Consider the following 20,936-nt stretch of genomic DNA (forward strand, 5'->3'; position numbering starts at 1 on the left):
GGCAGAGACCTCGCTCACCCCCCACGTAACTGCTGCACCCCAGCTTTAGGGCCCGGGCTCTGGAACAGGGGATCCCCTAAATCACTTCCTCCCCCCTTTTGTAATGAGGATTGAATGAGGGGTATTCTATCTAGGAGCTACACCTGGCCCATTTTTCTATTTTTATCATGAAGTAGTCTTGCTAAGTTCTTTGCCAAGCATCTTAATAAGCATCCTCTGGGTATAGTTTGGAGACAGATAAGTCTTGATAAGCTGATAGGTTGCTAAGCTATTGATAAGTCTTGTTAAGTTGCTGAGGCTGACCTCAAACATGCAATCCTCCTAACTCAGTCTCCCAAGTCTGGGTATGCAGGTACGCGCCCTCACACCCTGCAGTCACTTCCTCTTCTCTTCCCATTTCTCCCGGGTGTGTTTGATTTTACTCTACCTAGAAGTACAGAAAACTGCCTAACACATGTGGCTACTGATGAGTGACAGAGCCCCGTGCAGTCACCATCATTGTGAAGACCAGGAACCTCCTGCAGCCCAGCCAGAACCCCCAAGCCTGTCCCCAGACACAAGCGCCCTCCCGCACAGCTGCCCTGGGCTGCCCGTGCCCTCGCCCTGTCCCGCCTGGGCCCTCCCGCCACATCGGCCTCCACCTAATGTCCGGTTTCCTCGGAGATTCACTAGGCTCCAGGTTCCACAGCAAGAAGAACTGTTTTTTTTTTGTTTTTTTGTTTTTTACAGATCTGGGGATGGAACCCAGAGGCATTTGACCTCTGAGCTACATCCCCTGCCCTATTTTTTTATTCTTTATTTTGAAACAGGGTCTCACTGAGTTGCGGAGGGCCTCACTAAGCAGCTGAGGCTGTCCGCAAACCGTGATCCTCAGGTCTCAGCATCCCGAATGCTGGGATTACAAGCATGTGCCACCACGCCCGGCTAAGAACTTTTTAAAAGCTAAAATTTTAAATTCACTGTAATAGCACAGCTCGATACTCATAGTTATCTGAAAAATTATTTTAAAATCCTTCTGTATATTTGTGTGAGGCTGCGTTTTGGTATTTCAACCAAATTTTTTATATTTCATTTTTTGGTACTAGACATCAAACCCAAGGTTATTGTACCTTCAAGCTACATTCCCATCAGTAGTTAGGGGCTGAGACTGGAGGAACACAGGTTCACAGCCAGCCTCAGCAACCTTGTGAGGCCCTGCACAACTTAGTGAGACCTAGTGTCAAAATAAAACACAAAAAAGGGCTGGGGGTGTAGCTTGGAGATCGAATGCCCCTGAGTTGTCTCCCTGGCAACACACACACACACACACACACACACACACACACACACTCCTAGTCCTTTTCATTTTTTGTTTTCAAACAGAGTCCTGCTAGATTATTGTTGAGACTCTAAGTTTCTAGGATGGACCTGGGGTGCAGAAGCCCAGCTTCAGGGATTCCCCATCTCCCAGGAGTTTCCCTTCTCCCTGCCCCAACCTGTGATCCTCCTGTCTCAGCCTCCCAAGTCCTGGCATCACAAGTATGTGTCACCATGCCTGACTAGCTGTTTTCTAAGATAGAAAAAAGACGTTTAAAACCGTGAAATGTAAAAAGATTCACTCTTCTCGCTGTATTATTTAATTTTGAAAAATATCTTTTTGCTTTAAAAATATTCAGTCAACATACAATCGGTTATTAATCTTCTAAACAAGTAATTTTCAAGTTGAATTAATTTCTTTTTTGTGTTTGTGGGGGGAAAGGGGTACAGGAAGTTGACCCCAGGTTCATTTCCCTCGAGCTACACCCCCACCTCTTTTCATTTTGAAACAGTCTCCCTAGGTTACTAACAGTCTCCGTAATTGTTCAATTCGGTGGTCAACCCGCCATCCCCCACTCTCAGTCTTACAAATACTGAGATTACAGGTGTATGCCACCATGCCTGCCTTGGGATTCATTTCCACTATGGCAAGTATTGCAAAATATCCCACATAAACGTAATTACCTCTGGGGTCCACAAAAAAAATCTAAGAATATCTAGAGATCCAGAAACCCAGATTTTGAGAACCACTGGCTTGATCCTGGGCCAAAAGTGAGGGCGATGAAGTGACACACCGCACTCGGCGCAGTAGGAGAGGAGCCAGGGCTGAGTCCCAGGTCCCAGGCATAGATCTCAGGTCCCAGGCCCCAGGACATGTCTGGGGTGCAGACACCTAGCTGTAGGGACTCTCCATCTCCCCTGAGCTTCCCTTCTCCCTGTCCCACCTTGTCAGGTTTCTCTGCCTGGACACTCGTGATGCAGCCTCAGTCCTCTCTCCCATTGGATGTGGAGTTTCGACAGGAGCCAATCAGCACTGCTATAGTTCCAGGCTATAAACTTCACAGGGCGCTCCAGTACAATGAGTCTCCCCAACCCCGAGGATGGCGGTCATGGCCCCCCGAACCCTGCTCCTGCTGCTCTCGGGGCTCCTGGTCCTGGCCGAGACCTGGGCGCGTGAGTGCGGGGTCGGGAGGGAACCGGGGTCCGCGGGGAGGAGGAGCCGCCGCCCGTGTGCGCCCCGCGCCCCCTCCTCCCCATCCCCTCTGCGCCGCCCGCCCCGCGCCCCGTCCTCCCGAGTCCCGCGCCCTCCTCCCTCCGCCCACCCCGGGGCCTGCGGGGGGAGGTCGCGACTCAGGCGCCCCTTCCCCAGGCTCGCACTCCATGTCGTATTTCCACGCCGCCGTGTCCCGGCCCGGCCTCGGGGAGCCCCGGTACATGATCGTGGGCTACGTGGACGACACGCAGATCGCGCGCTTCGACAGCGACGCCGCGGACCCGAGGATGGAGCCGCGGGCGCCGTGGATGGCGGGGCTGGGGCCGGAATATTGGGAGGAGCAGACGAGGAGAGCCAGGGAGAGCGCGCAGATTTTCCGAGGGAACCTGCGGACCCTGCTGGGCTACTACAACCAGAGCGAGCGCGGTGAGTGACCGGCGGGCGCGGGGACCCGGGGCTGGACCAGGGCGAGGGCGCCCCGAGCAGAGACCCTCGGCCGGGACCCGGGGACGGTCAGGGAGGCTTCCCGGCTCATCTTCAGTTTAGGTGGGAATCCCCGGGGCGGGGAGGGGCGGGGTCTGACGGCGGGGCGGGGCCAGGCTCTCACACCATCCAGATGAAGTCCTGCTGCAAAGTAGGACCCTATGGCCGCTTCCTCCGCGGGTACCAGCAATACGCCTATGATGGCGCCGATTACATCACCCTGAACGAGGACCTGCGCTCCTGGACAGCAGCAGACTCAGCAGCTCAGATCACCCAGCGAAAGTGGGAGCAGGCTGGTGAGGCTGAGCTCCAAAGGGCCTACCTGGAGGGCAGGTGCCCAGAGTACCTCCGCAGATTCCTGGAGCTGGGGAAGGAGGCCCTGCAGCGCGCAGGTCTGTGGGTTCGGGTCCCGAGGCTCCTCCCGCCGCCGCCCACAGGAGGGAGGGAAACGCCCCACGCTGAGCACCCTCCCCTGCAGAGGGTGGTGGCCCTGGGCTCCAGGTCCTGGGCAGAGTGACCCTGAGGCCCCCTGCTCTCAGGACATTGAGCACCCACTTTCTCAGGGCTGGAGGAAAAGACCCTGAAATAGCTGCTCCCTCTGACTCTGGCCGGCCTGGGCGTCATGGCGACGTCGCCAGGCTGGTTCCTGCCCCAGTCCAGGGTCTTTGGAGTCTCTCTTCAACCTCCACCCAGGTTAGAACTGAAATCCCTCTCACAGACCTGGAGACTGAGTGCAGCCTGGAGTCTGGGTTTCCGCCCCTCCCCACCCTGGTTGTCCTGTCCACCTCAGGATGGCCACGTGGGCTCTGCCTCAGTGGACAACGGAGGAAATACAAAATGCCTCAGTGTCCTGACTCTTCCCTCAGACGCCCCAGAGACACACGTGAGCCGCCACCCCAGACCTGACGGGGGCGTCACCCTGAGGTGCTGGGCCCTGGGCTTCTACCCTGCCGACATCAGCCTCACCTGGCAGCGGGACGGGGAGGACCAGACCCAGGACATGGAGACTGTGGCCACCAGGCCCGCGGGGGATGGAACCTTCCAGAAGTGGGCGGCTGTGCCGGTGCCTTCTGGGGAGGAGCAGAGATACACGTGCCACGTGGACCATGAGGGGCTGCCCGAGCCCCGCACCCTGAGATGGGGTGAGCAGGGCTGTGGGCGCAGAGCCTGGTGTCAGGAGAGCAGGAGGCGCCCGGGACCTCGGCAGGGTCAGGGCTGAGAGCTGGGGTCACCCTGCCTCCCTCTTTCCTTAGAGCCTCCTCAGTCCACCCTGCCCATCGTGGCCATCGTCGTTGGCCTGCTTGTCCTTGGGGCTGTGGTCACTGGAGCCGCGGTGGCTGCTGTGAGGTGGAGGAGGAGGAGTGCAGGTAGGGAGGCTCAGGGTCAGTGTTCTGGTCCCATGAGGGCTTCAGGCCTGGTGTCCCGCCTCCTTCATGGAAGCGCTGTCCCACACGCCCCCCAGCCTGGGTGCTGTGGGCTGACACGCACTTGTGAAGCTCAGGGGCAGTAGAGGACACACTCAGCCCTGAGGTGGTGGTGCTGAGACCTGATTCCACAGGAGAGGTCAGAGGGCGAGGGCCCTGCTGAGGACAGACTCCAGGAGGCGGCTGCCCAAGCCCGTCAGCCTCCTTCCTGTGCCTCCTGGTCCTCCCTGGGTCTGCAGTCACCCTTCTGGAACCTTCCCTGGGCCAGCACTAGAGGATTCCTCTGGTCCTCATGACCCGCCTCACCTCCAGTCTCTCACAGGATGTTTTCTTCCCACAGGTGGAAATATGAGTTACACTCAGGAAGCCTGTAAGTATTAAGAAGGTGGATCCAGACATCTTTGGGACAGCGTAGTCAGGAGTCCAGGGGGAACTTCAGCCTCCCATAATCCCTCTCTCAGCCAAGTCTCCTATAGGGCTGTGAGTGTCACCACGTGCACTGGCTGATCTGATCTGTCCGTGATGGTTTACCCTGCAGTGTGACACGGCTGCCTCGTGAGGACTGAGCGACACGGGGTCCCTGGGGTCTCTCCTCACTGTGACTTCAAGGCCCTGACTGCTCTGTCTCAGCTGCCTCTGAATCCGTCCTCACCTCTGTGTCCCCATCAGCGTAGTGTGAGGAAGGAGGAGACCAGCCCACCTGAGCAGGACCCTCCCCACAGGACCTGGGCCCTCCTGTCACTTCCTGTCACTTCCTGTCCCTGAAGAGGCGGCTGGACGTCTCCATCCTGACACAGCTCGGTGCTGCAGGGATCTAAAGCTTCCTACTTCCCCAGTGGCAAGAACAATCTGGATGTGGAGTTTTATTTCAAATCCTTGCCATGAAATTTGTGAATGGATTAACTAAATGAAAGGAAGATTTCTAACACCTGAGAGTGAAAATCACACCTGGGCAGGTCGTGCTGTGCACACTTGTAATCTTAGTACCTGGGAGGTTGAGGTCAAGGTCAGCCTCAAGAAGTAGTGAGACTCATCAACCATATAGACCCTGTTACAAAATAAATAGAAAATTGGTCTGGGGTGTACTTTAGAGGGAGAATTTCCTGCATTCAATTCTCAGTACCACAGAAGATAAACTAACTAAATAAACAAACCTGAGAACCTTCCAGAATCCCCGTGTTTGCAGTCCTGAGTCTGCCGCCCTGTGGACAGAGGCTGTGAGGACGAGTGTGGACGGGGCTGTGCTGCTGCTCTGCGCGTCCTGCCTTAGGCATGGTCGCTCCTCAGCTGGGGCGCCCTCCTCCTCCCCTCTGTCCTTGTCACTGGACACAGCCACTTCCCACAGGGCTGGACCCCAGGGGCTCGTACTCCCAGAGCCCCATCCTTCTCCAGGCCTGGGCAGGGAGGCCTCCTGTGCCAGGCTGGGTCTGCCCTGCACCCCGGGGCCACAGCGCCCTGGAGGAGCATCTGCTGAGGCTCCACTAGAAAGAGCCTGTCTGCAGAGAGGGCGGGCCCGCAGCGGTCACTCAGCTGACATTTGCTGTGAGCCCAGTATGGACGTGGTGCATTTTGCCTCCTGACAACTCAGTGCTTTAAGTTGCCAGGCTGTGGGCCTGTGTTCTAGTGGAAGCAGCAGAGGACACAGTCTTAAGCAGAGTAAGGAGGACGGGGTTCATGGAGAAGGGGAGAGTGTTTTCAGGAGGTGGCCAGTGTGGGCACAGGGAAGGCGCTGTCTTCTCGGTGTCAGCGTTGGCCTCTGTTGTGAGGTGACTTTGAGGAGAGGTCTGAGGACAGAGGGCGTGGGCAGGAGGAGGTCTGCAGGAAGGACCTCAGGTGCAGATGCCCTGGGGCAGGGTCCTGCTGTGTCCTGGGGAGAGGGAGCCACCTGGATGTGGGCGCAGAGCCTCTGAGGGGAGTTCTGTATTGGTTTGTACTCAGCCCTTTCCCCTCAGAAAAACAGGTAGCAATGGTGGAGGCCAGAGCCTGGTACACACCCTGACCTCACAATAGACAGAACCCAGAATCCCCTGAAACTGTGAGGCAAATCCATCTTCCTCAGCATTGTGCGGTCCAGCCTTTGGATTAGAGGAGCAAGAAAGTTGGCCCAGACAAGTTCTAAGGTACAGCCTGATCCCGCGGCCCTGGAGGTGCTGGAGGGTCTCAGAATGAAGAGTACTGGTTAAAGACAGATACGTGCTTTATTGTTAATTGGAAATATAACCCAGGCGTGGTGGCGCATGCTTGTAATCCCAGCATTTGGGAGGCTGAGACAGGAGGATTAGGGTTTATGAACAGATTCAGATACTTAGTGAGGCCCTTTGTAACTCAGTGAGACCTGTTTCAAAACAAAGAATTAAAAAAAATAGGGCTGGGGGTGCAGCTCATAGGTAGAATGCCCCGGGGTCCTATCCCCGGTACCCCCCCCAAAAAAAATGGCAATTTGGCACCTTCTGACACGGGTTTGCAGCCCTCTGCCTGGAGGATGGTGGAGGTCTGGCCACCTTTGAGTTGTACTGAGTAGCCAGCCTCCTGAAAACACTGGTACCTCGCAGGCTGGGTCCGAAGTGGATGGCAGTCCTGTTAGCTTGAAAAGTCTCTCCAGCAGCTGGGAAAGACCTTGGATAAGTGCGGTACACACGCAGCAGCGGGGCTGGGGAGGCATTCTCCTTACAACCTGAGTGGAGACAGACCCTACACTGCCAGAGGCAGTTTGTGCAGCCCAGCTCCAAGAGGAAGGCCAGGTGAGGTGGCGCAGGCTGTAATCCCAGCATTGGGGAGGCTGGGCTCCATCCTCAGTACCACAAAACAAAACCGAACACTTGGGGAGGATCTGGGAGCCCAGAAGCAGCTGCAGCGGATGTTGTAGTACAAAGCGGCTTGCTGGAGAGGGAGGTGTGCGCAGTTCCAGAAGGAGCTGGAAGGAGGAGAGCCGCTGGCCAGTATGGAGGAGACCTGAGGCTTGCTGCAGGGAGCCCAGGGCACAGCCCACCCTGCAGGCCAGCTGGTGCCAACACAGGTGGGGCTCAGCATCCCCAGCGTCCAAGGGAAAGCCACCACCATGTGACACACCTGATGTAGCGGCCCTGACCTGGACGGAGCTGCTAGACGGGGCTGCAGTCTTGTCAGAAGCCCAGGGAACCGCAGCCACTTGGCTGCTAAGGTTATGGGATGTGGGGGGATGACCTTCTGTTGGGGAGATAGAGAAACTGGCCTCTGACCATTCCCCCTCAGCGTGACAGAGGCTGCAGTCAGCCATCGATAAGGACAGAGGTCACTCCCCACGTGACTGGCCGCTGGCAGCTGCTCCAACTGTGTGGACCAATGCAGGGGACAGTTCAAGTGCTAGAGGACATGCTCAGGAATGCCTCAGGGTGAGGGTGAGAGGTGGGGTGTGACAGCGCCCCCTGTCCTGCGAGGGTGCCTCATCTCTCTCTGGCAACCTCATGAAGGTGACGGCCATGCCTGCTGGCTTGGGAGAACCTGAGGCCTGCTGCTGGAAGTGGGGAATGTGAGCAGCCACCAGGGGATGCCAACATAAAATTGGTAATTAATATTCTAAGTGAGTAACTTTATTAGTAGTAGTATGTCAGGGGGGGTACTGGGCCTAGAACCCAGGGGCATTCTACCTCTGAGCTATACCCCCAGCGCTATTTATTATTTTGAATTTTGAAACAGAATCTCACTGAGTTGCAAAAAACCTCACTAAGTTGCTGAGGCTGGCCACAAACCACGATCCTCCTGTCTCAGCCTCCCCAATGCTGGGATACAAGCGTGAACCACCACACCTGGCTAATGAGTAACTTTAAAGTGGAATTTAAGCCGGGCGTGGTGGCGCACGCTTGTAATCCCCGCGCTTGGGAGGCAGAGACAGGAGGATCGCGCAGGTTCGAAGTCAGCCGCGCTGGCGTAAGAGACCCTGTTTCAAAAAATATAAAATAGGTCTGGGAGCGTAGCCCGGAGGTAGAAGGGCTTCCAGGAATCCCAGTACCACCAAAAAAAATAAAAATAATAAAAAAAAATAAAGTGGAATTTATTTCTTTTCTTTCTCATATGGGTGTTGGTGGGTACAGAGGGTTGAACCCAGGTGCTTTCTACCTCTGAGCTACACCCCACCTCTTTTTTGTTTTGTTTTGTTTTGTTTTGTTTTGTTTTGTTTGCAGGTCTGGGGATGGAACCCAGGGGCATTCGACCTCTGAGCTACACCCCCTGCCCTATTTTTTATTCTTTATTTTGAAACAGGGTCTCACTGAGTTGCAGAGGGCCCCACTAAGTAGCTGAGGCTGTCCGCGAACCACGACTCTCCGGTCTCAGCCTCCCGAATGCTGGGATTACAAGCGTGCGCCACCACACCCAGCAAGCTGAAGTTATTGATCAGGGACCATTAAGCAGAGATTCTATATTTAATGCAGCAGCTCACACAGTTAAAAAAAGTATGAGCCGGGCGTGGTGGCGCACGCTTATAATCCCAGCGCTTGGGAGGCTGAGACAGGAGGATCACACAGGTACAAAGCCAGCCTCAGCTACTGTGTGAGGCTCTCAGCGACTTAGTGGACTCTGTTTCCAAATAAAATATAAAAAATAGATCTAGGAGTATAGCCCAGGGGTAGAAAAGCCCTTGGGTTCCACCCCCAGTTCCACACACACAAAAAAAAAAATGGAGTATGAATACTTTATCTGGTTTGTTCGCTGAGGTATGGATCAAAAGATGGCCTCCTGGGAAAGAGTTGGAAGTGCCTGATATCTCCTGGTTTTCTGTGGCTCGGGGGATCAAATGCTCAGGGCGCTTGGCCTGCCAGAGTGGGTTTGCCACGCAAGGCCTTCTCCTCCACAGTGGACGCATGCAGAGGACGTATGTGCCCTTCGCCTGTACTTTAAAACATTTGTGGGGGGAGCACCGGTCCCTGAAGGACTCTATCGTGGCCATTCTCTGTATGACAGACCTTGATTAGACACGCAGTCGCTCAGTTGGGAGACTTTAGTGTGGTGGTTATGACCGGCTCCCAGAGTGGCAGGGGCCAAGTGGCAGCTGTCAACCCCAAGGCAAGGTGGCCGTACCCACGACAACGGGCAGCAGAGGAGAAGCAGTGGAAGGAAGGGTCTGACTCCTGTAGATCCACAGGGTTGGCTGCGTAGTCATGATGGTCCGAGAAGTGAAACTGGAGGAAACCCACTAAACTCTAACTTGATTTATATAAGGGGAAAACTTTCAGGACAAATGTACCAAAGTCCACCATCAGTCATAAGAGCAGAGACTCACAGCCCCCATTAACCAGTTCCCAGACTTCGGCCAGATTACGGACCCAAAACCCCTTGACTGAAGGAGAGGTCAGTGCCCCTGAGGAAGGACCCTTTACAGAACCAGAAAGCTCTACTATCTATCTTTCTCCCATCACTCAAGGGATCCAATGGCCTTTCACCAGGGTAACCATACACTGAGAAAAGGAAATGGTAAGATATTTATGGGATGACGCACACTGGCTGTATTTGATGTTGACACTAGAAGATCCACAACGTCATTGTGTTGCCGGGCGAGGTGCACACGCTTGTCATCCCTGCACTTGGGAGGCGGAGACAGGAGGATCGCGCAGGTTCGAAGCCAGCCTCAGCTACTTAGTGAGGCTCCCAGCAACTTAGTGAGACCCTGTTTCCAAATAAAGTATAAAATAGGTCTGGGAGTATAGCCTGGAGGTAGAAAATCCCCTGAGTTTCACTCCCAGTACGAGAGAGAGAGAGAGAAAGAGAGAGAGAGAGAGAGAGAGAGAGAGAGAGAGAGAGAGAGAGAGAAGGAAGGAAAGAAAGAGAGAGAGAGAGAGAAAGAAAGAAAGAAAGAAAGAAAGAAAGAAAGAAAGAAAGAAAGAAAGAAAGAAAGAAAAAATAAAGCTGGGGCTGTAGCTCAGTTTTTTCCAGTACCACAAAAAAAAATTCAAACATGCGTGGTTGATCATTTCTACCACATCCCCATGTAACTCTGCAGAAGACAGACCTTGGAGAATGACAGGGATGCCTGTAAGCTTAACCAAGCGGTGTCTCCACATGCAGCTCCTGTAACTGAAGGGGGTCGGGGTCTTCGGGACCAATGAAGGGGGGTCAGCGCAGGAAAGACCAAGGGCCAGCCATCGGAGATAAGCAAGCAAGCAAAAGCTTTATTAAGACAGCCCAGCTCCCTTTTATATCAGGCAGCTGGGAGGAGGGGGCTTCCGCTCACAGCGGAAGATCGCACAGAGTACGGGGCGTTTACTGATTGGATGGTTCATACCCCAGTGAGTGTGTTATCAGGGGACTGGTTGTTGGGCATCCCGTGGCCCCTTTGGCTGGCTATGAGGTAATCAGCACAATCTGGAAGAGAAGCCGGAAAGGCGCCATCTGTGGCAATGACTGGGCAGCTTATCCAAACAGTAACCAGGTGTGGTTTCCTTCCCTGAGTAGATTGGCGCATCTCCTGGTACCTGGTATGCAGCTATCGATTTGGCTAACACCTTCTTTTCCATACTTGTCCACCGCTTACCCAACAGGAGCGATTTGCTTTCAGCTGACAAGGCAGCGGCGCACCTCCACTGTGCTGCCTCAGGGCTCTGTCAACTCTCCAGCCCTGCGTCATAATTTAGTCCACAGAGATAATGATTGCCTTTCTCTTCCACAAGGTGTCACACCGGTCCTTTAAGGTGATAACTTTATGTTGATTGGACCCAGTGAACAAGGGGTAGCCACCACTATGGGCTCCTTAGTGAAGCATTTGCATCCCAAGGAATGGGAAATAGACCCAATTAAAATTCAAGGGCCAGTGACGCATGGTGGCACACGTGTGTAATCCCAGCATTGGGGAGGCTGAGACAAAGGATCTCGGTTCCGGAACAGCCTCAGCTACTTAATGAGGCTCTTTGCAACTCAGTAAGACGCTGTTTCAAAATAAAGAATAAAAATATAGGTCTGGGGGTATAGCTCATAGGTAGAATGCCTCTGAGTTCCATCCCCAGTACCGCAATAAATAAATAAATAAATAAATAAGCTGTCTGGAGCCTTTGGCGGACCCCATAGGTGAATCACGCGCGGGCCCTTGGGTTTTGAAGCAAAGCCCTGCCGACACCCGCAGACAAGGACTCTCCCTTTGAGAAGCAGTGCTTGGCTTGCTGCTGGGCCTTGGGGCAAACTCAACACTTGACCGTGGGCCAACAAGTTACCACTCGACCTGAGCTGCCCGCCGTGGACTGGGTGCTGCCTGACCCTCCAACCATAAAGCTGCAGTGCCAATCAGCAATCGTCATCTATGGTGCTGGTGTGTACATGACTGGGCCTGAGCAAGCCCTGAAGACACGAGTAAGGTCTTGAAGAAGTGGCCAAAATCCCTCGGGCTCCTCCTGCTGCTACAGTGCCTCCTGTCCCCCAGCGTGAGCCTTTGGCTTCATGGGGAGTGCCGTGTGAGCGGTCGACAGAGGAGGAGAAACCTGGCTAATGGATGGGACATCGCTGGAGGGTAGGTGAAGGGCATCTTCTGAGCGGGCAGGACTCCGTGCAGTGCGCCTGGATGTGCATTTTGTTCCCATTTCCCTCCCTCCCAATACGGAGCGCCCACATCGACACTGGTTTATACTCACATGAATACACCTAGTCTGTGGTGTTATTTCTATTAATGGACCTCAGTCTTCCTCCACCCCACCGGGCTCCCCTGAGGTGTCTCCTCATCATCTGGAGTCTCTTGTATCACAATCACTGCCTATCCTGCACATATTTTTTAAAATATATGACCCTTCAGTCTCTGTGATTGGCTAATATCACTTAGAATAACGTTCTCCTGCTCCTTTCATTTCCTTGCAAATGATGTCATTTTATTTTTCTTTATTGCTGAGTAGTGTTCCATTGCATGTATTTCCCACAATTTTTTAATTCGTTGATCTGTTGGTGGCCTTCTTGGTTGGTTCCATAGTTTGGCTATCGTGATCTGTGCTGCTATGAACATGGATATGAATATATTACTATAGTTCTCTGGTTTCAGCCCCTTTGGAAAAATACCCAGTAGTGGTGTGGCCGGATGATACGGTGGATCCGTTCCCAGTTGTTTTCTTTTTTTTTCCCCCTTTGGTACTGGGGATGGAACACAGTGGTATTCTACCTCCAAGCTACTGCCCAGCCCTATTTTATTTTATTTTATTTTATTTTATTTTATTTTATTGGTGGTACTGGGGTTCCTGGAAGCCCTTCTATCTCCGGGCTACACTCCCAGACCTATTTTATACTTTTTATTTGGAAACAGGGTGTCTTAAGCCAGCTAGGCTGGCTCCAAACCAGCCCAATTCTCCTGTCTCTGCCTCCCAAGGCCGGGGAACACAAGCCTGCACCACCACGCCCGGCTTTATTTTCCTATTTTTCATTCTTTATTTTGAAACAGGGTCTCACGGAGTTGCAGAGGGCCTCACTAAGTAGCTGAGGCTGTTTGCAAACCCAGGTCCTCCTGTCTCAGACTCCCAAATGCTGGGATTACAAGCCTGCGCCACCACGCCCGGCTCCCTACAAACCTGGAATCCTGCATTTTACCCTCCCAAATTCTGGGGTTACGGGTATGTGCTACCATCCCCAGCTTGGTATTAATTTCTAATATAGCAAATATTGTTAGCTATGATCCACATGAACTTAATTACCTCTGGTGTCGACAAAAAATGCTAAGAATATCTGGAGAATATGTTTGAGATGAAACAAAAATGTTTGAAAACAACTCTGGGGCAAAAGTCAGGGTAATGAAGTGACAAGCAGCAGACGCTTAGAGCAGTCAGGGAGAAGTCCCAGGTCCCCAGGCGAGGATCTCAGGTCTCAGGCTCTAGGACATATCTGGGGTGGAGACACCAGGCTTTATGGATTCCCCATCTCCTTCCCAACCTGTGTCAGGCCCCTCTGCCTGGACACGCCTGCTGTGGCCTCAGTTCTCTCTCCCATTGGGTGTCGGGTTTCGAGGGGTGTGGCTCGGTGTTATAAACTCCACACAGCCTCCTGGACTCAGAGCCTCCCCAAACTTCGAGGATGGCAGTCATAGCCACTGGACCCCTGCTCCTGCTGCTCTCGGGGCTCCTGGTCCTGGCCGAGACCTGGGCGCGTGAGTACGGGGTCGGGAGGAAAATGGGGTCCGCGGGGAGGAGGAGCCGCCGCCCGTGTGCGCCCCGCGCCCCCTCCTCCCCATCCCCTCCGCGCCGCCCGCCCCGCGCCCCGTCCTCCCGAGTCCCGCGCCCTCCTCCCTCCGCCCACCCCGGGGCCTGCGGGGGGAGGTCGCGACTCAGGCGCCCCGTCCCCAGGCTCGCACTCCATGTCGTATTTCACCATCGCCGTGTCCCGGCCCGGCCTCGGGGAGCCCCGGTACATGGAAGTCGGCTACGTGGACGACACGCAGATCATGCGCTTCGACAGCGACGCCGCGGACCCGAGGGTGGAGCCGCGGGCGCCGTGGATGGCGGGGCTGGGGCCGGAGTATTGGGAGGAGGAGACAAGGAGAGCCAGGGACCACGCACAGATTGACCGAGGGAACCTGCGGACCCTGCGCGGACACTACAACCAGAGCGAGCGCGGTGAGTGACCGGCGGGCGCGGGGACCCGGGGCTGGACCAGGGCGAGGGCGCCCCGAGCAGAGACCCTCGGCCGGACCCCGGGACGGTCAGGGAGGCTTCCCGGCTCCATCTTCAGTTTAGGTGGGAATCCCCGGGGCGGAGCTAATGGCGGGGCGCGGTTGACACCGGGGGCGGGGCCAGGCTCTCACACCATCCAGAGGATGTATGGATGCTCTGTGGGACCCGACGGCCGCCTCCTCAGTGGGTACCTTCAATTCGCCTACAATGGCGCCGATTACATCGCCCTGAACGAGGACCTGCGCTCCTGGACGGCGGTGGACACAGCGGCTCAGATCACCAAGTGCAAGTGGGAGGACACTGGTGAGGCGCAGCACTTCAAGGCCTACCTGGAGGGCAGGTGCCCAGAGTGGCTCCTCAGATACCTGGAGCTGGGGAAGGAGGCCCTGCAGCGCGCAGGTCTGTGGGTTCGGGTCCCCGAGTCTCCTCCCGCCGCCCACAGGAGGGAGGGAAACGCCCCACGCTGAGCACCCTCCCTGCAGAGGGTGGTGGCCCTGGGCTCCAGGTCCTGGGCAGAGTGACCCTGAGGCCATTCTGCTCTCAGGACACTGAGCACCCACTTTCTCAGGGCTGGAGGGAAAGACCCTGAAATAGCTGTTGCCTCTGACTCTGGCGCGGCCTGGGCGTCATGGCGACGTCCCCAGGCTGGCTCCGCCCCCAGTCCAGGGTCTTGGAGTCTCTCTCCAGCCTCCCACAGCCCTCAGCCTCCACCCAGGTCAGAACTGAAATCCCTCTCACAGACCTGGAGCCTCTACCTCAGGCTGACTCCACTGATTCTAGAACTTTCCAAGGAACAGGAGATTATCCCAGAAGCCCAAGTCCAGCCTGGAGTCTGGGTTTCCCCCCTCCCCACCCTGGTTGTCCTGTCCACCTCAGGATGGTCACGTGGGCTCTGCCTCAGTGGACAACGGAGGAAATACAAAATGCCTCAGTGTCCTGACTCTTCCCTCAGACGCCCCAGAGACACACGTGAGCCGCCACCCCAGACCTGACGGGGGCGTCACCCTGAGGTGCTGGGCCCTGGGCTTCTACCCTGCCGACATCAGCCTCACCTGGCAGCGGGACGGGGAGGACCAGACCCAGGACATGGAGACTGTGGCCACCAGGCCCGCGGGGGATGGAACCTTCCAGAAGTGGGCGGCTGTGCCGGTGCCTTCTGGGGAGGAGCAGAGATACACGTGCCACGTGGACCATGAGGGGCTGCCCGAGCCCCGCACCCTGAGATGGGGTGAGCAGGGCTGTGGGCGCAGAGCCTGGTGTCAGGAGAGCGGGAGGCGCCCGGGACCTCGGCAGGGTCAGGGCTGAGAGCTGGGGTCACCCTGCGCCCTCCCTCTTTCCTTAGAGCCTCCTCAGTCCACCCTGCCCATCGTGGGTATTGTCGTCGGCCTGCTTGTCCTTGGGGCTGTGGTCACTGGAGCCGCGGTGGCTGCTGTGTGGTGGAGGAGGAGGAGTGCAGGTAGGGAGGCTCAGGGTCAGTGTTCTGATCCCATGAGGGGTTCAGCCCTGGTGTCCCCGCCTCCTCCATGGAAGCGCTGTCCCACACGCTCCCCAGCCTGGGTGCTGTGGGCTGACACGCACTTGTGAAGCTCAGGGGCAGTAGAGGACACACTCAGCCCTGAGGTGGTGGTGCTGAGACCTGATTCCACAGGAGAGGTCAGAGGGCGAGGGCCCTGCTGAGGACAGACTCCAGGAGGCGGCTGCTCCAGCCCGTCAGCCTCCTTCCTGTGCCTCCTGGTCCTCCCTGGGTCTGCAGTCACCCTTCTGGAACCTTCCCTGGGCCAGCACTAGAGGATTCCTCTGGTCCTCATGACCCCCCTCACCCCCAGTCTCTCACAGCAAGTTTTCTTCCCACAGGTGGAAATATGTGTTACACTCAGGAAGCCTGTGAGTATGAAGAAGGGTGATTCTGACACCTTTGGGTCAGTATAGACAGGAGTCCACGGGGAGAGAGATCAGCCCCCATAATTCGTCTTTCAGCCACGTCTCCTATAGAGCTGTGAGTGTCACCACGTGCACCGGCTGATCTAATCTGTCCGTGATGGTTTACCCTGCAGTGTGACACAGCTGCCTCCTGTGGACTGAGCGACACGGGGTCCCTGGGGTCTCTCCTCACTGTGACTTCAAGAGCCCTGACTGCTCTGTCTGCAGCTGCCTCTGAACACGTCCTCACCTCTGTGTCCCCATCAGCGTAGTGTGAGGGAGGAGGAGACCAGCCCACCTGAGCAGGACCCTCCCCACAGGACCTGGGCCCTCCTGTCCCTGTAGAGGCAGCTGGATGTCTCCACTGTGGCACAGCTCAGTGCTGCGCTGACCTACAGTTTCCTATTTCTCTAGTGACAAGAAAAATCTGGATGTAGAATTTTATTTCAAATTCCTGCAAGGAAATGTGATGAGTTAATTAAATGAAAGGAAGATTTCTAACACCTGAGAGTGAAAATCACACCTGGGCAGGTCGTGCTGTGCACACTTGTAATCTTAGTACCTGGGAGGCTGAGGTCAAGGTCAGCCTCAGGAAGCAGTGAGACTCATCAACCATCAAGACCCTGTTACAAAATAAATAGAAAATTAGGCCGGGTGTGTGTTACAGGGTGAATGTCCTGCATTCATGCTCAGCACCACAAAAGATTTAATAAATCATCCTGAGAACTCTCCAGAGTCCATGTTTGCAGTCCTGAGTCTGTCGCCGTGTGGACAGAGGCTGTGAGGACGAGTGTGGACGGGGCTGGGCCTGCTGCTCAGCGTGTCCTGCCTTAGGCGTGGTCGCTCCTCAGCTGGGCGTCCTCCTCCTCCTCCTCTGTCCTTGTCCCTGGACACAGCCTCTTCTCACAGGGCTGGACCCCAGGGGCTCGCACTCCCAGAGCCTCGTCCTCTCCAGGCCTGGGCAGGGAGGCCTCCTGTGTCTGGAGAGCCTGGCCAGGCTGGGTCTGCCCTGCACCCCGGGGCCACAGCGTCCTGGAGGAGCATCTGCTGAGGCTCCACTAGAAAGAGCCTGTCTGCAGAGAGGGTGGGGCCCACAGCGTCACTCAGCTCACATTTGCTGTGAGCCCCTTGTGGACGTGGTGCGTTTTGCTTCCTGACAACTCAATGCTGAGGGAAAACAGGAGCCTTCCAGGCTGTGGCCTGAGTCCTCGAGGAGGAGACACGCTCCAGGTAGAGTGGACAGGATGGTGCTCACGGAGCAGGTGAGTGTCAGGAGGAGGCAGAGCGTGGTGAGCGGGCACAGGGAAGGCGCTGTCTTCTCGGTGTCAGCGTTGGCCTCTGTTGTGAGGTGACATGAGGAGAGGTGAGGACAGAGGGCGTGGGCAGGAGGAGGTCTGCAGGAAGGACCTCAGGTGCAGATGACCTGGGGCCGGGTCCTGCTGTGTCCTGGGGAGAGGGAGCCGCCTGGATGTGGCGCAGAGCCTCTGAGGGGAGTTCTGTATTGGTTTGTACTCAGCCCTTCCCCTCAGGGAAACAAGGTAGCAATGGTGGAGGCCGGAGCCTGGTACACACCCTGGCCTCACAACAGACTGAACCCAGAATCCCCACAAACCCTGAGCAAATCCATCTTCCTTGCTCTGCGTTGTGGGGTCTGGCTTTCGGATTAGAGCAGCTTGAAAGTTGGCCCAAAGCCGGGCAGAGCCTCTGAGGGGATTCCTGTATTAGTTTGTCCTTAGCCCTTTCCCTCAGGGAAACAAGGTAGCACAGTACAGACGCTCCCCTCACAACAGACTGAACCCGGAATCCCCAGACACCATGAGCAAATCCATCTTCCTTGCTCTGCGTTGTGTAGTCCGGCATTTGGATTAGAGCAGCTTGAGAGTTGCACCCCAGGCGCGGTGGTGCACGCTTGTAAAACCAGCATTCAGGAGGCTGAGACGGGAGACTGTGGTTCGCGGACAGCCTCAGCTACTTAGTGAGGCCCACTGCAACTCAGTGAGACCCGTTTCAAAATAAAAAGAATAAAAAATGGGCACAGGGTATAGCTCGTAGGTCGAATGCCCCTGGGTTCCATCCCCAGACTCGCAATAGAAAGAGAGAGGGGTGGGGGGAGGGAGGGAGGGAAGGAAGGAAGGAAGGAGGCCCATGTTGCGGATGAAATGTGCATGGTGTGTGAGGGGAGAAGTAATTCCCCCACCACAACCACACAAACACAAAAACAGAAGAACCATGGATTCTTGTCCTAAGCTAAGAATAAATATGCATAGCTTGGACAGTTGCTGAAGATTTAAAGAAGTTTATTTAAAAGATAGAAATATAGGATATAGTTACAGCCCTGTGCAGGAGAGAGAGACACACAGGGGGGGCAATCTGAATGGAAAATACCAAAGAACTCCCTCTTACTGAGTGTTTTTATCCCGCCCAAGTCCTTGTGGAAATATGTTACCTTATCTCTAGCCCTGGTTCTGCTGTCTCCAGGCAGATCTGCCCTGGAAGTGGGGGCAGCCCCATCTCCAACCACCTTTTGTTTCATGCCCTAAGATGTGTGAACTTGCTTCTCCAGGATCTGGGATTTCCTCCCAGATCTTTGGCTCCAGCCTTCTTTTAGAAATGTAAATTACAAGTCCCTCCTTCCTTCCAGCTAGCCCTGGCTTTCTTAAAAGATATATTTTTAAAATTGGAAATCTTTCCCACTACTGATACATTAATACATTTTAAAACCTCTTCCCAATAGTAGTACAGCCCAGACAGGTCTGAGGTGCAGCCCCATCCTGCGGCCCTGGAGGTGCGGGGGGTCTCAGAGTGGGCAGTGCTGGTCAAAGACAGACACGCTGCTTTATTGTTAATTCAGAAAATAATCAAACCTCTGAGATGAATGAGGCAGAAAGAAACGAGCATCGATTATTCAAACCACCCGGCCTGGCTGGTGGCGCACACTTGTAATCCCTGTGCTTGGGAGGCGGAGACAGGAGGATCGGGCAGTTCGAAGCCAGCCACGCTGGCTTAAGACACCCTGTTTCCAAATAAAAACATATAAAAATAGGTCTGGGAGTGTAGCCCGGAGGAGGGAGTGGGTTTCTAGGAGCCTCAGTACCACCAAACCAAACAAAACAAAACAAAAAAACAACCAGGAGAAGAACAGAAAAATTTGACAGGAATTAAGACATACCTTTCAATATTAGCTCTGCATGCAAATGATCTTCATCCTCCAATTAAATCTCCCAGCCTGGCTTATTAAAGTACTTGGTTTGCTTTTAAGGATGCTATAAAAGTTAAGTCAAAGCAGAACGTGGTGGTGCACACTTGTAATCGCTGCACTTGGGAGCTGAGACCGGGAGGAACTCGGTTCATGGACAGCCTCAGCTACTTAGTGAGGCTCTTTGCAACTCAGGGAGACCCTGTTTGAAAATAAAGAATAGAAAATAAGGAGGGGGTGTAGCTCAGAAGTAGAATGCCCCTGGCTTCCATCCCCAGTACTGCAAAGATAAATAAATAAAAGTTAAGTCTAATATGTAGCATAATCACCTCATTTTTGAGTATGTAGATTTTTTTCTGTACTGAAGATGGAACCCAGGAGGTTCTGCATGTGAGCTACACTACCAACCCTTTGTTATTTATTTGTTTTGCTAGATTGCTGAGAGCCTAAGTTTCTGAGGCTGTCCTCTTCTGCGACCCTCTTGTCTCAGTCTCAAGTATTGGAATTATAGGTGCCTGTCTGATTTTTTTTAATGTTTTTTAATTTTTTTTATTTTTGGTGGTACTGGGAGTGGAACCCAGAGGCTTTCTACCTCCGGGCTATACTCCCAGACCTATTTTATATTTTATTTGGAAACAGGGTCTCACTGAGTTGCTGAGAGCTTCACTCAGTAGCTGAGGCTGGCTTCGAACCTGCGCGATCCTCCTGCCTCAGCCTCAGATCCTCCTGTCTGAGCCCCTGCTTCTCCCTGTCCCAAGTCCTCCTCTCTTGTCTCCTAATCCTCATGAGGAGAAGCAAAACAGCAGGCTTCTGATCCCAGCATTTGGGAGATTGAGACAGGAGGATTGTGATTGGGGGACAGCCTCAGCTATTTAGTGAGGCCCTTTGGAACTCAGTGGGACCCTGTTTCAAAATAAAGAATAAAAAAAAAAATAGGGCTGAGGATGTAGCTTTGAGGTAGAATGCCCCGGGTTCCATCCCCGGTACCACAAAAGGAAAAAAGAAAATATAGCGGCTGTAATTTGCTCCCAAGTGTGTGCAGAGGGAGTATTTTTATTTGATTGCATTTAAAACTTGTTATTTTATCCTGTATTTAGTTTTTATGAATTGATATGAACTGTGATGCTTTCTAAGTTGCATTGGATGAGGGGAGTTTTTAAACCTTCCCAGCTCCGCGCAGTGCCTGCCTCGATTCTGAGACTTCCTTCTCTCCTCTCCCACACACGTGGCTCACAGACTCCACCCAGGTCTCCTCGCTCAGGATGTATCTCTAAGCACTGTCTGTGCTGATGCACAATCGCTTTTGTTCCTCTTAAACGAATGGAAAAAAAGCATCAGTTTTGGTTGCTGCGCTAAAGGAAATCATAAGTCCCTTGTTCTTTACCGCCTCATAAACATGATAAAAGGGTAAAACTGCAGGCGAGGAAACCTGGAAGGAGCTCTGAAGACACAGGGTCTCTATTCCCCAGGCGAGACCCTAGGCGCTCAGTTATGGAGAGAGGACAGTGCAGTGGCCTGAGGACGTCCTTTGGCCCTGGGAAGGGCCAGGAATCCATGCTGGGCTCAGAGCTGCCACTGGGGAAGGAACAGAAACAACAAGAAAGACACATGAAAACCATTTCTCCAATTCCAAAACCACACCAAGACTTCAAAGGAAAGAGAACTCTCCGTCCTGAAAGTCAACTCAAAATTAATACAAAGGGTTAGGGCGTCAAATCCAAACTCCAGACACAGCTCACACCTTCCCACAGTGGATTGTATCCTGTCATGGGAGTCTAGGTTGGCTTACCATGCGTCAA

The 20,936-nt window shown here is 54.3% G+C and overlaps 2 protein-coding genes across 2 annotated transcripts; both read left to right on the top strand.

Annotated features, from left to right (window-relative positions):
- Window positions 1-2,396: 2,396 nt before the first annotated feature.
- On the top strand, window positions 2,397-4,247 carry LOC308273065 (saoe class I histocompatibility antigen, A alpha chain-like; the record flags this gene model as incomplete). The annotated part of the gene is made up of 5 exons (XM_080710179.1): window positions 2,397-2,469; window positions 2,666-2,935; window positions 3,079-3,384; window positions 3,859-4,146; window positions 4,246-4,247. Coding segments are annotated over 5 exons (939 nt in total).
- A 9,178-nt stretch (window positions 4,248-13,425) lies between these two features.
- Window positions 13,426-15,365, top strand: LOC308273063 (saoe class I histocompatibility antigen, A alpha chain-like; the record flags this gene model as incomplete). Its single annotated transcript, XM_080710176.1, has 5 exons — window positions 13,426-13,498; window positions 13,695-13,964; window positions 14,145-14,420; window positions 14,974-15,261; window positions 15,364-15,365. Coding segments are annotated over 5 exons (909 nt in total).
- Window positions 15,366-20,936: the final 5,571 nt, after the last annotated feature.

The sequence above is a fragment of the Muscardinus avellanarius genome, assembly GCF_963383645.1.
Source record: "Muscardinus avellanarius genome assembly, chromosome: 14".
Lineage (NCBI taxonomy): Eukaryota > Metazoa > Chordata > Mammalia > Rodentia > Gliridae > Muscardinus > Muscardinus avellanarius.